Raw genomic sequence first — 13209 nt, forward strand, 5'->3', positions numbered from 1 at the left:
ACTTTGGGAGGCCAAGGCAGGCAGATCACCTGAGATCAGGATTTCAAGACCATCCTCCCCGACACGGCAAACCCTGTCTCTACTAAAAATACAAAAAAAGTAGCCAGGCATGGTGGTGAGTGCCTGTAATCCCACCTACTGAGGGGGCTGAGGCAGGAGAATCGCTTGAACCCAGGAGGCGAAGGTTGCAGTGAGCCAAGATTGCACCACTGCACCCCAGCCTAGGCTACAAGAGCAAAACTTTGTCTTAAAAAAAAAAAAAGAAAGGAATGATAGGACCTTTAGTACACATTGCTTAGTGGAAGAAGCCAATCTGAAAAGGCTACATACTGTATGATTTCAAGTATATGACATTTTTAGAAAGGCAAAACTAAGAGACAGTAAAAACAAAATAAACAGTTACCAGGGATAATGCAGAAGAGAGGGATGAATAGGCAGAGCACAGGGTTTTTTAGGACAGTGAAACTATTCTGTATGATACTGTAATGATGGACATGTGCCATTTTACATTTGTCAAAACCCACCTAATGAACAATACAAATAAACTGTCATGGAAATTATAGATCTTAATAATGTATCAATATTCATCACTTATAACGTGTGCCATACTAATACATGATGTTAATATGGGGAAAAAGGAATAGGGAACACTGGGTATGTAGGAACTCCCAGTGTTTTCCATTCCATTTTTCTGGAAACTAAAACTGCTGCTGTCAAATATAGTGTTTTGTATCACTGGATGGAACTATGTTTCAATACAAAATATACCTAGTAATGCTCTGTTTTGTGGCTTGAATTTAGTTCTAGTTTGATGTTTACATCACTGCTCCAAAATCTTTTTGTTTCGTTTTCTGATTTACCTTTTTCCACTGGCCTTTTCATTATTTCCGACGTTTTTCATTTTGTAGGTATTTTCAATTGAAAAAAAATGTATTTAAGAAATAAAAATCATGTTTCTTTTTTTTTTTTTTTTTTTTGAGACGGAGTCTTGCTCTGTCACCCAGGCTGGAGTGCAGTGGCCGGATCTCAGCTCACTGCAAGCTCCGCCTCCCGGGTTTATGCCATTTTCCTGCCTCAACCTCCCGAGTAGCTGGGACTACAGGCGCCCGGCACCTCGCCCGGCTAGTTTTTTGTATTTTTTAGTAGAGACAGGGTTTTACCGTGTTAGCCAGGATGGTCTCGATCTCCTGACCTCATGATCCGCCCGTCTCGGCCTCCCAAAGTGCTGGGATTACAGGCTTGAGCCACTGCGCCCGGCCAAAAATCATGTTTCTAATTGCGAAAATCGTGTTTCTAATTGCATATTAGCTTCAAATAGACTTCATATCAATATCTAGTTATTCAGTTAAAATTGATGCTTTTTGATATATTTGGAATTGTTTGCTATTTTAAAATGTCCTTAATTAGAGCAAAGACAGCTAACCATTCTTTAAAATTGGAGAAATTGAAGCTCCTCTAATAATTATTTTTATTTTCTCTAAAAAAAAAATTAGGACAAAGTTGCTTTAGGAGCTAAGCCGTATAAAGAAGAAATTGAAGATCTCAAAACGAAGCTTGTGAAAATAGACCTAGAGAAAATGAAAAATGCCAAAGAATTTGAAAAGGAGTACGTATTTGTCTTAATTTAATGTTATTTTAATAGCTTTTCTTCCTAAACTACATATACTTTTCATTAGTTAAATTTTTAAAATAAAATTTATGAAAACATTGTTACTGCTCTTCTTTAAAAAGTATAAACATCCATAGATTTTAAGACTCAAAAAAAAAATGAAATACGTTCTCACTTACTAATGCATCACCTTATACTGTTTATTCTCTCTGGTCCTCGCATTCATAATCAGTAAAGAAAGTTTTATATTAGAGGATTTGTTAAGATGCTTCCTGTCTTTTAACACTTTTCATTCTTCCTAAGGATCTTGAATAAATATTTAATGATCTCTTATTTTGCCCAGGAAGTAACTCGGAATTTTCATGCTCTCTAAGCAGCCTATTGGTTTTAGTGAAACATAAATCTATTAGATTCTCAATTATAAAAACAATTTTACTTGTAGAATAAGGTCAGCAGGGCCAGGTGCAGTGGCCCACGCCTGTAGTCCCAGTACTTTGGGAGGCCAAGGCAGGCAGATCACCTGAGGTCAGGAGTTTGAGACCAGCCTGGCCAACATGGTGAAACCCTGTCTCTACTAAAAATACAAAAATTAGTCGGGCATGGTGGCAGGTGCCTGTAACCGCAGCTACTCGGCAGGCTGAGGCAGGAGAATCACTTGAACTCGGGAGGCAGAGGTTGCAATGAGCTGAGATTATGCCATTGCACTCCAGCCTGGGGTACAAGAGCGAGACTTCATCTCAAAAAAAAAAAAAAAAAGAATAGGGTCAGCAGATACAGATACATTCTTAGTCATTAAGAAAGGCAGAAAGTCATAATTTATCATTGCTGATTAATGCCTAAACTAGCAACTCTCATAAAATATCTCTTTCTACCAGAGAACAGTGATCAGAATTTGACCTTTGTAGCATCTTAGACCAGAGCTGCAGTCAGGGTTTGCTTTCCTGACCATATAGCAATAAAGCTGCACTTTCTCTTTCATGCTCCTTATACCTTCAAGATATTTCTAGGACCTCATGGTAAAAAATAATTAGGTAGTTATAATTTTGTTCAATATCCAATGAATTAGGCCTCCAGAAGCTTCAAAAGAACTGGGGTTTCTCAATATAAGAAAACCAGACTGTCCCTGCACCCAAGCAGAATGCTTCTAATTTGATGGCATTAATGCCATGAGGCACATGGCACCAGAGAGGTATCATGAGGGCTTATCTACTGCCACTTATGGGCATTACGTCAATGTGATGTATTAGAAAATCCTTCACAGCAGCTCTGTTTATTCTCCTGTAAAAAATTAGTTGCTGAACTTTTTACATCTTTTTATTGTTTTTGTTAGAATCAGTGCTACAAAAGCCACTGTAGAATATCAAAAGGAAGTTATACGGCTATTGAGAGAAAATCTCAGAAGAAGTCAACAGGCCCAAGATACCTCAAGTAAGTAGAAAATGCAGATATTTTCAGATCCTTTAAATTTTACTTCTCAACACACAACAGACTTTGAAGACTAATATTATGTAGTATGTGACAGTCGAGAATAAACAGAAGTTGACCACCAATATATTTTTAAATGAATTTATTGGAACTGTGTTTCCAAATATCTTGTGACATCTTAGTTTGTTGTAATCTTAGATGCTTATCCATTATAGATTCTTGAAAAATATTAACTCTGCTTTTGTATTGTCAAATCTTTGCCTATTAGTGAAGATACCTTCAGGCAATAAAGGAATGACTTATACTGTACTAATGTAGAATTATGCTTCCCAATAAAATGAAACACATCTTCATAGATTTTAAGTGTATACATTTCATAAGTTATAATTGGTGTGCAGTAAAAATAAATACTATTCTGTTTGTTCTTGAAACTAAAAATACCAAGTTAATATTTACTTGCAAAGGTCTTTGAAATTTATCTGAGATACGCTTTTTAGATCTGTTGGTCAAATTTCTCAATATATATGCAATCCTCAAACTACCTTTTTTCATATTCTGTCGGTCCCATTTGAAAAGAAAGAATGCTTTAACAGTACTTGAGATAGCTGTGCAGTAGAACAAGTACTGAACTAAGTCAGGTGCAGATCTCAATGGCTATGTGAAATCGTGGGGTTAGCACCTGATCTTCTAACTTATAGATGTATATATATATGCTTATATATATACTTATAGTATATATTTACAAGTATATGTGAGTGTATATACTATGTACTTATATGTATGTGTGAGTATATATACTTATATGTATATGTGAGTATATATATACTTAAATGTATATGTGAGTATACTTATATACTCATATACTTTTTTTATTTGGTTGTCTTTTTATTATTTAGTAAGAATTCTTTATGTATTTTGGATGCAGGTCACATACAAGATATATGATGGGACAATATTTTATCTCATTTCTGTGGTTGTCTTTTCACTTTCTTTTTTTGATATTGTTATACTTTATGTTCTAGGGTACATGGGCACAATGTGCAGGTTACATATGTATACGTGTGCCATGTTGGTGTGCTGCACCCATTAACTCGTCATTTACATTAGGTATATCTCCTAATGCCTCCTTATATATACTTTTTTACAGGAGAATAAACAGAACGACTGTGAAGGATTTGCTAATATATACTTATATATATGCACACTTATATATACTCATAAGTGTATATATACACACATATATACATATATACTTATATATACACCTATATATACTTATAAGCATATATATACTTACATATCCTTAAGTATATATACACACTTCTATATACCTGTAAGTACATATACACTTATATATGCACTTTTATATAGTTATACACTTTTATATACACTTATATACATATGTGTATATGTACTTATATGTGTATATGTACTTATAAGTGTGTATATGTGTGTGTATATATACTTATGTGTATGTATGTATATATGTATACATATACTTATAAGTGTATGTATGTATATATGTATATATACTTATACATAAGTATACTTATAAGTATATATAGTGTATATGTAAGTATATGTATGTATAAGTATATATAAGTATATACATATATACATATGTAAGTATACATATTTGTGCATGCACATGTATATATAAGTGTATATACTTATAAATAAGCGTATATAATACAAGCAGATATCTTGTTTTGCTTAGTATTTGGAATTTTCAATGTGCAATATATATTACTTGTATATAATACATATTTACAGAATATATTGAATTCCATATATTACATGTTACAGGATATATATAAGTGTATATACATATATATACACACGCGCACACATATATAGTTAAACGCACACATATATATGGACATGGTATATGCACATATTTTTGGCAGGTGGTAACACTTCAGTCATTATGGGGAAAGTAATTTTTAGAGCTCATGTAATAAGTGTCTTTTTTAAAAAAGCATATATACATATACACTTATTTATATGCATGCACGCACACACACACATACATAAAGATCAAACCAAAAGTTGTGGGTAAAAGCACATTGAAAATTTCAAATACTAAGCAAAACAAGATATCTGCTTGTTTTGCTTGTATTATTGTATCATTTCATAAAAAAAAAAAAAAAAAAGTGCTAAAGGTGTTAAGGTGTTGTCTAGTACCTATTGTAGCTTAAACTTCCCTAGTGTCTGTTACAGGATAACCATAGCACCTACCAAGAAACTTAAAGAGCTAAAAACAGAAGTGAGGATTCTTTGTTTCAGAAGGTTGAGGATAATTATTCTTGATTTGTAGATGACTTTCAGGTACATAGTGTAGATGAATTCAAAATAAAATAGACATCAAGAATTGCCCTACACACACACACTATCCCTCTTTTGTGAATTCCCAGTGACCTAATGGATTAATCCACTTCATAACTATCTCACATTTTTATGCAACTTTGCCTACAATTTACAAAACAGTCTCTTTACACACATAGTGTAGAATATTTAATATGTGCTTCAATATTATCCTAACATATATTTAGTTAATAATATGTATTGAATATATATAATGCACTGAATGACGGGGTGGCCCTCTCACCCTACCTCACCTCCCCGCCATACATGCACTGTGTTGTAACAAGCCCTCCAGGGGAAAATATAGATCAACAAAGGACAGCTGTAAGTGGAGAGGATTGCTATTGCTGCAGTCCGGGTGAAAGATCTTGGTGATCGGGATATGTTAGTGAAATTGGTGGAGGGGGATTCTAGAGGCATAGAATTGATGGTTGGTCAAATAAACAGAGGGAGTATGGTAGAAGGCTGAAGTCAAGGGTGACTTCCAGGGAAACAAGACTTGAGGTGTTTTGGTCTCTATAATGGCTTATTGTACTTAATAGTATTTCTTTTATTTTGAACTTTGGAGACCATTAAAATTATCACCTATTTGTGTATTTTCCTCCCACAGTGATATCAGAACATACTGATTCTCAGCCTTCAAATAAACCCTTAACTTGTGGAGGTGGCAGCGGCATTGTACAAAACACAAAAGCTCTTATTTTGAAAAGTGAACATATAAGGCTAGAAAAGGAAATTTCTAAGTTAAAGCAGCAAAATGAACAGCTAATAAAGCAAAAGAATGACTTGTTAAGGTAAGATCTGCTTACATGATACAGATATTATGCTTATGGCTATTACATATATGTAGGGACATGGTATACGCACATATTTTTTGCAGGTGGTAACACTTCAGTCATTATGGGGACAGTAATTTTTAGAGCTCATGTAATAAGTGTCTTTTTTAAAAAATGAGAATATGGGTACACTATTCCAGTGTTCGCTGTCTATCAACTGACAATTCCTAACCAAGCCAAGAAACAGGGAAGAAACAAAGACCTTTGAGGGGGCAGCTGAAATACACCACAAGTCCATATACCCAAGCCAGTGAGGCTTTACTTAGGAACTCTTTACATCCATTATTGTAGGCTTTTTACTTTATAAACAGATCTAACAAATTATTTGGCTTCTAGCACAGTGGAAGATTAGAATCTTTTCCCCAAGCACTCTACTATGATACAGTAGGAAAAAAAAGGGTTAAATAATTTTACGAATGACTCTTTGCCATGAAAGCTATTAAAAAAGACACAAAAACAAAAAGGAGATTATAAAAGGGTTGTATTATGAAAGAGAAATCCAACATTATCTAGGTGTTAGGGGTAGAGGGTTGGTTGATCAAGAAGCCAACAAACAGGCATACCTCGTTTTATTGCACTAATCTTTCTACTATATACACTGGGAACCCAAAAGATTTCTGCAGTTTGCTTTATTACAGTGATCTGTAACCAAACCTGCAATATCTCCAAGGTATGCCTATATCAGAATACATATGAAAAATGAATAGGAATTAGGCTAGATGAGAGAAGAAGGGTAAGTTTTCTAGGCCAGGGGACAACGTGTTCATGGTCTTTGAGTGAAGAAGAATAACTAATTGGTGGAACTGAAAGACATCCAGTGTGGCCAGGGTGTAGAGAATGAGACAGAATAAAGTGCAAGACAAGGTGCCAGAGGTAAATGGATTCAGATTACATGGGCCCCTATAGTTCATTTTGAAGAATGTGGAGTGGTATCCTAAATGTAATGGCAGGATTACCTGCACTGGAGGGTTTTAAGCTAGTGCCCTGATGAGATCTTATAGCATGTTTGGCTGCTAGAGCATTATGGAGGGACCCAATCTTAGAATGTGTTTATGGTAATTCAGGCAAAACATAATTTTAGCATGGACTAGCTTGGCTCCAATAGGGATAAAAACAAGGAAGTGAATTTGATAGATAGGATGAGATTGTATCAAGAGACTTGGATGACTGTTAAAATGAAAGAGAGTGAGGTCTCTAGGATTGTTTCCCAGGTTTGTCTCTGGAGGAACTGGATAAATGCTGGTGGCATCTTCTGTAAGAAGCAGCACTGTAACTAGAAAAGCACAGTGTAATCTTTCTTTTACAGTAAGAAAGGTACATCAAAGATTCATCTATCCAGGAGACTAATTTATCAAATTATTGTGGCAAAGCATCAATAGATAAGCCACTCTGGATTATATCATTGATTTATTTGAAAACCTAATGTTGTACTTAGAGCTTTCTTTTCAAGACTCCATGATCATGGAAACTTACTACATTATTCAATTGATATAGATCCATTTTGTTTTCTGAACTTTGGAAATAGTCAAAACAGGAAGCATGAGGTTGAAATTAAAATGTAAATGTGATAAAATGGTATATTTGATGTTATATATATTTCATCACAATTTAATTTTTAAATATAAATGTGAATACATCTTAAGAATCAAGAAGTCTTACAGTGTCTCTTTTTTTCCCCCACATTTAAGCAATAATCAGCATCTTTCCAATGAGGTCAAAACTTGGAAGGAAAGAACACTTAAAAGAGAGGCTTACAAACAAGTAACTTGTGAGAATTCTCCGAAGTCTCCTAAAGTGACTGGAACAGCTTCTAAAAAGAAACAAATTACACCCTCTCAATGCAAGGAACGGAATTTACATGATCCTACGCCAAAGGAATCACCAAAATCTTGGTTTTTTGATAGCCGATCAAAGTCTTTACCATCACCTCATCCAGTTCGCTATTTTGATAACTCAAATTTAGGTCTTTGTCCAGGTAAGTAAATATACTGGTTACTTTAAAATCAGAAGGTAACAGTTGGAACTTACTAGTCGATTAGTGATTTAGTCAAGTAAGCTACAATGTCAGGCTTCATTTGCTGACTCTGTGTAAGAAAGTTGGTTTCTCCAAGGCATAGCAATGAAGTGCAATTCACTTTTATCCCAAGTGAAGTCTTCAGTCTACCCTTTAAGCCCTTAGTTTTGTCCAAAGAGAGGCAAGCAACTTTCTCAAGGACATGAAGATACTACCCTAAAAAGCAACTTTTACTGAAAAGTCTTATCAATTCAATGGACCAGAATATCCAATAGCATTACATTTACTTTACCCAAGCCAGATAATAGATGAATCATTTACTTATTCATTTATTCAATCAGCAAAATTGTTTTGAGCCCTTTCTATGTGTTAAGGATTAGATCCTGATGGCACATTGATAAGCAAAACCAGACGTGGTCCCTCCCTTCATAGAGCTTAGTTCTGATGGAAGATACAGACAGTAATCAAGTGGTTTAAAAAAAAAAAAAAAAGTGAAATTCAAGCCGTGCAACTACAAAAGACTATGAGGAATATAATAAGTATTTGAGGAATATTGAGGAAGGAAACTGAGATCAGATCTAAAAGGTTAACATGAGTTATCTTAACAAAGAGCAGAGGGAAAAGCATCTCAGGCAGATGGAACAGCAACAGCGTTAGGGTAGGTGGGAACATGACCAGGGAAAGAGTTGAAAGAAATGTGGTGTGGTCAGAGCACGGTGAGTACAAGCTTGTGTGGGTGAAGTCAGTGAGGCCAAAGAGAGAATTAAGAGCCAGAAATGCTGGACTTTTATAAATTATATAAAGGAATTTTTTCATTTATTGTGTAGAGGAAGACTTTGAAAGATCTTAAGCAATGGCAGGAGAATGTGAGTCACACATTTTGAAAACATCACCTCGTCTCTAAGGTGACCAGCAAATAGTAGGAGCAAGAGTTTGACAGTTGTCTAAATAAGACATGATGGTAGTGTGGACTTGGAGTAGAGATGGAGAGAAGTAGACCGACAGGAGAGATTTTGGAGTAAAATCAGCAACACCAGGCACCTGATTGAACAAAGGAGTGGGGAGGTATCAAGGATCACCCCCAGCTCTGCATGGAGGTTGTCCACAGAAGTGGGGGGACTTGCAGGAGAAACTGTAACATGGCATTTCTTGTAGTCTTTCTCACCACGTAGCATCTATTGTGCACAGCCCTTTGCGACAGTGTATCTGCCTACCCTACCAGAGGTACCCTGTTATGCAACTGTAGAAATCTAAAGCAACAAAATTGTACACTAAGAAAGGCAGTTGCCAAATCATTTAAAACCTTTAGCAATATTTGCCAGAGTTTATAAACCTCTACTTTGTGATTAAGAAAAAATCTATCCATTCTCATCAACTATATCAAAATTAGATCAAGTTGACAGTCTAAAAGTGTTCTTAGGGAGATAGGTAGGCACAGAAACATTTGGAATAAGAAAAGTTTGAAATATTATCTTCATGAAATAGTATTTAACAAACATTTAAGGACTTCTATTAGCTAGCTAACACTTGCATGGAACTGTCTCGCTATGTTGCCCAGGCTGTCCTTGAACTCCTAGGTTCAAGCAATCCTAAGCATCAAGGACTACAGGTGCATGCTACCGCACCCAGCTGTAATCACCTTTTGGTTTTGTCTGCTGGTGCCAGAGGTGTATGCATAATGTGAATTCATCAAACTGCAAATAAAAATGTTTTTTTTTTTGAGTCCTTTTTTAATATATGGATCTCTCTGGTACTGTTTTTAGATAAATAAGAGAGTAGCCTAGAAGAATACATAAATCAAAAACTGACCAATTCAGAATTAAATGAGATAGTCCCAGCTTGAATTAATACCAGTCTTTTAAAAAGTAAATGTGAGTTTTTACTTTTAATTATAAAAGGTAATCTAAATTACCTTAACAGACTAAGGTAATTGCTAAGACCAGTTATACTAGATTTACTTTTATAAGTATAATAATTATAAAATAAATATTGTTTATAAGCAAATAGATGCAGCTAAAGTCCTTTTTAAAGGCTCACAGAAAGCTTTCCAAAGATGACTAAATATTCTCTAAAATACTATTTGTTTAGCACACCATTTATTTTGAGAAACAGGACGAAAGAAAACTCAATCAGTCCATGTTTGATTCACTTTGAATTTCAAATTGAAGAATTCCAAATAAAACTTTATTATCTCTCAGTTTAACTATGGTTTGTCTAATAGTTTGTTTTAGGACAAAATGGGGAGTCAACTTCTCCAACTCTAAGGTGAAATACACCGTCTTCATGACCAAACATGATGAACCATGTTGCCCTTTTTCATTGTTCACATCTCTCCTGTCTTAACATCCTTTCCACTTCCTGCTGTGCTTGGTTCTTGTGTATTTTTGTAATAGGATGAATGTTTCCATTTTCTTTCTCAGAGGTACAAAATGCAGGAGCAGAGAGCGTGGATTCTCAGCCAGGTCCTTGGCACGCCTCCTCAGGAAAAGATGTGCCTGAGTGCAAAACTCAGTAGACTCCTCTTCGTCACTTCTCTGGAGGTCCAGCATTCCTTGTTTGGAAATGACTTTGTTTATGTGTCTGTCCCTGGTAATGATGTCGTAGTGCAGCTTAATTTCAATTCAGGCTTTACTTTGCCACTAGAGTTGAAATATAAGGGAACAGGAAATGAATGCATTGTGGTAATTTAGAATGGTGATAGCAATACCTTCTTCTTCTTGCATATGGTAATACTTTTAAAAGTTGAATTGTTTTATTTATTTGTATATTTTGTAAAGAATAAAGTTATTGAAAGGAATGTAAAGTTACCTACATGACTTAGCATATTCCAAAGCATAACACATACATTAATATAAAACATTTTATTAACAAAATTGTAAACATTTTTAATACCTTACACATTCAATAAATGTTTAGTAGTTCTGAATCACCACTTTTCTATGCAATGTTAATGGTTTCTTGGTGAGGTAGTCTCTCTTGTTGACTCAATATTTTGCTATGAAAATACACACAAGCTTTCTGGATTTAAATCCTTAAAGGATAGCGGAGGCTATGTCCTCTTAACTTTCCAGTTCTAACATTCCTTTTGCTGTAATAACCACAGAAGTTCCTTCTCACATTCCTGGTAACCTACCTATCCCAATCCCTATACAAACTCTCTAAATTGGTTGGTTTATTATTAGATTTTGTTTTTCATTGCCCCTCACTCCCAGCCTGGAGGAACCTATAGATCATTTATTCTACCTCTTCATTGTAGACATAAGGAAACAGTACCAGAGTTTTTATCAAAGTAAAGTTTTCTAAACCTGGAGTCCCCACAGATAGATGAAGCATATATGGATGGGCTTCTTGTAATCTGTAAAACTTTTGAACTTTTTTGTGAACTTTTTTGTGTGGATTTATTTTGGGGGAGGGGATACTAGGGTTTATACTTTGTTTTGTCAGATTCTTAGAGGGGCCCGTGATCCTGTAAAAATCTAAGAACTATGGCTTTAGAGGATATTTGATATTACTTTTATACCATATGACTTTGAAAAAACACTTAAAACAAGTTGCATTAGGTTATAGAACAGAGGTAAAGTGATTTCAAGGCATTCTCGGCTCTTTGGTAAGATTCAGTCAAAGGGAGAGATTATTGATTGCATCATATCTAGTATTTTAAAGTATGTGGAGTGCATTTTTTCCCATATCTTAACATACCACCAAAGGAATTAACTAGGACTAAGGGGAAACTATCCCTTCCTAACATCTTTTCCCCTAGACCTGTACCTTAAGAGTCTGTCTTCTGCTTCCCACCCTTATCCAAACAAAACACTAACACACCTGTAGGTTTGATTCTTTATGTCTGCTTCTCCACCGAACAAAAGTAACCCAAAGTAGTGGTTAAGTTCACCTGGATGATAAAACTACATTAAAGTCATTAAAAATCTACTAGTTTAAAGTCATTAAAAATCTACTAGTTGTCAGGTAGCCAGCCTAGTAGAATATTTTTAACTTTTGAATTTGGGTGTCCATTTTATTCCTCAAATATGGGAAGTTTGTGACCATTATTTCTTCAAATAAGCTGTGTCCCTTTTGCTGCCACCATTATCCCACACCCTTAATATCTATTCCCACACATTTTTCTCAGATTTTTTGGCTTGTATAAGTTAGAAAACTCAAGTGGTTCTTTTGATTGTGACGCAGGTCCTCATGGGCCACACTTTGTACCTCACATTAGGGATCTGCTGGGACTTGAGTCTAGTCAGGTCTAGGAGCATAGAGGGCTGGTGAGGGTAGGTCCTGAGGAGAATCAGCATTGTCTTGCTTGGCAGCTGCCTCAGGGGAGGCCATTATTATTTCCTCAGACAATGCAGGAGTGCCTTTGTACTCCAGCCTGGCCGGCAGCGTGAAACTGAAAAAAAGAAAAGGAAAAGGAAGAAAAATGTAGCTCAGTGTTCCTGGCTACAGGGTCTTCCCACACGTCCCCATCCCAACTTACAGAATCTCACTCTCCCAGTCACTGTGGCTCATTTTACCAGTAGACACACTGAGGCAGAGTTCACCTTTTGCAATTGCATCAATCAAATGATGAAGACTGGTGTTTGATTTTCAGCAATTTTAGCCTCATGTCTACAGGAGAGAAGATCCTCTTTCAGGGCACGCCTAGAAGTTCTTAGGTTACTTATGTGGAGCTTGAGCCAGGAATTTGAATCCCTGAAGTCATTCTTTTTTTTTTTTTTTTTTTTTTAAATAACTTTGCCCAACAACATTAGGAGCAGCCAACCAACATTGGTATATTTCTTAGTTTTCCATAAACATTTGAAAGTATTACAGGGCCGGGCACAGTGGTTCACGCCTGTAATCCCAGCACATAGGGAGGCCAAGGCAGGCGGATAATGAGGTCAAGAGTTCGAGACCAGCCTGGCCAACATGGTGAAACCCCATCTCTACTAACAAAAATTAGCCGGGCATGGTGGTGC

At 35.7% G+C, this 13209-nt stretch overlaps 1 protein-coding gene across 3 annotated transcripts in view; it reads left to right on the forward strand.

Annotated features, from left to right (window-relative positions):
• The window catches only part of CENPE (centromere protein E), a 93417-nt gene extending 82243 nt beyond the window's left edge, over positions 1-11174 (forward strand). For 2 of the 3 annotated variants that reach the window (XM_017958910.3, XM_017958915.3), the window contains 5 exons: positions 1494-1606; positions 2940-3037; positions 6009-6192; positions 7923-8209; positions 10669-11051. In XM_017958910.3, the coding sequence (XP_017814399.3) occupies positions 1494-1606; positions 2940-3037; positions 6009-6192; positions 7923-8209; positions 10669-10763 (777 nt within the window). In that variant the 3' untranslated portion in view covers positions 10764-11051. Of the gene's footprint in view, positions 1-1493; positions 1607-2939; positions 3038-6008; positions 6193-7922; positions 8210-10668 lie in introns of all 3 variants that reach the window. The other variant, XM_017958909.3, reaches the window with a different exon arrangement.
• The last annotated feature ends 2035 nt before the right edge of the window (positions 11175-13209 follow it).

This window comes from Papio anubis, chromosome 3, assembly GCF_008728515.1.
Source record: "Papio anubis isolate 15944 chromosome 3, Panubis1.0, whole genome shotgun sequence".
NCBI classification, from domain to species: domain Eukaryota; kingdom Metazoa; phylum Chordata; class Mammalia; order Primates; family Cercopithecidae; genus Papio; species Papio anubis.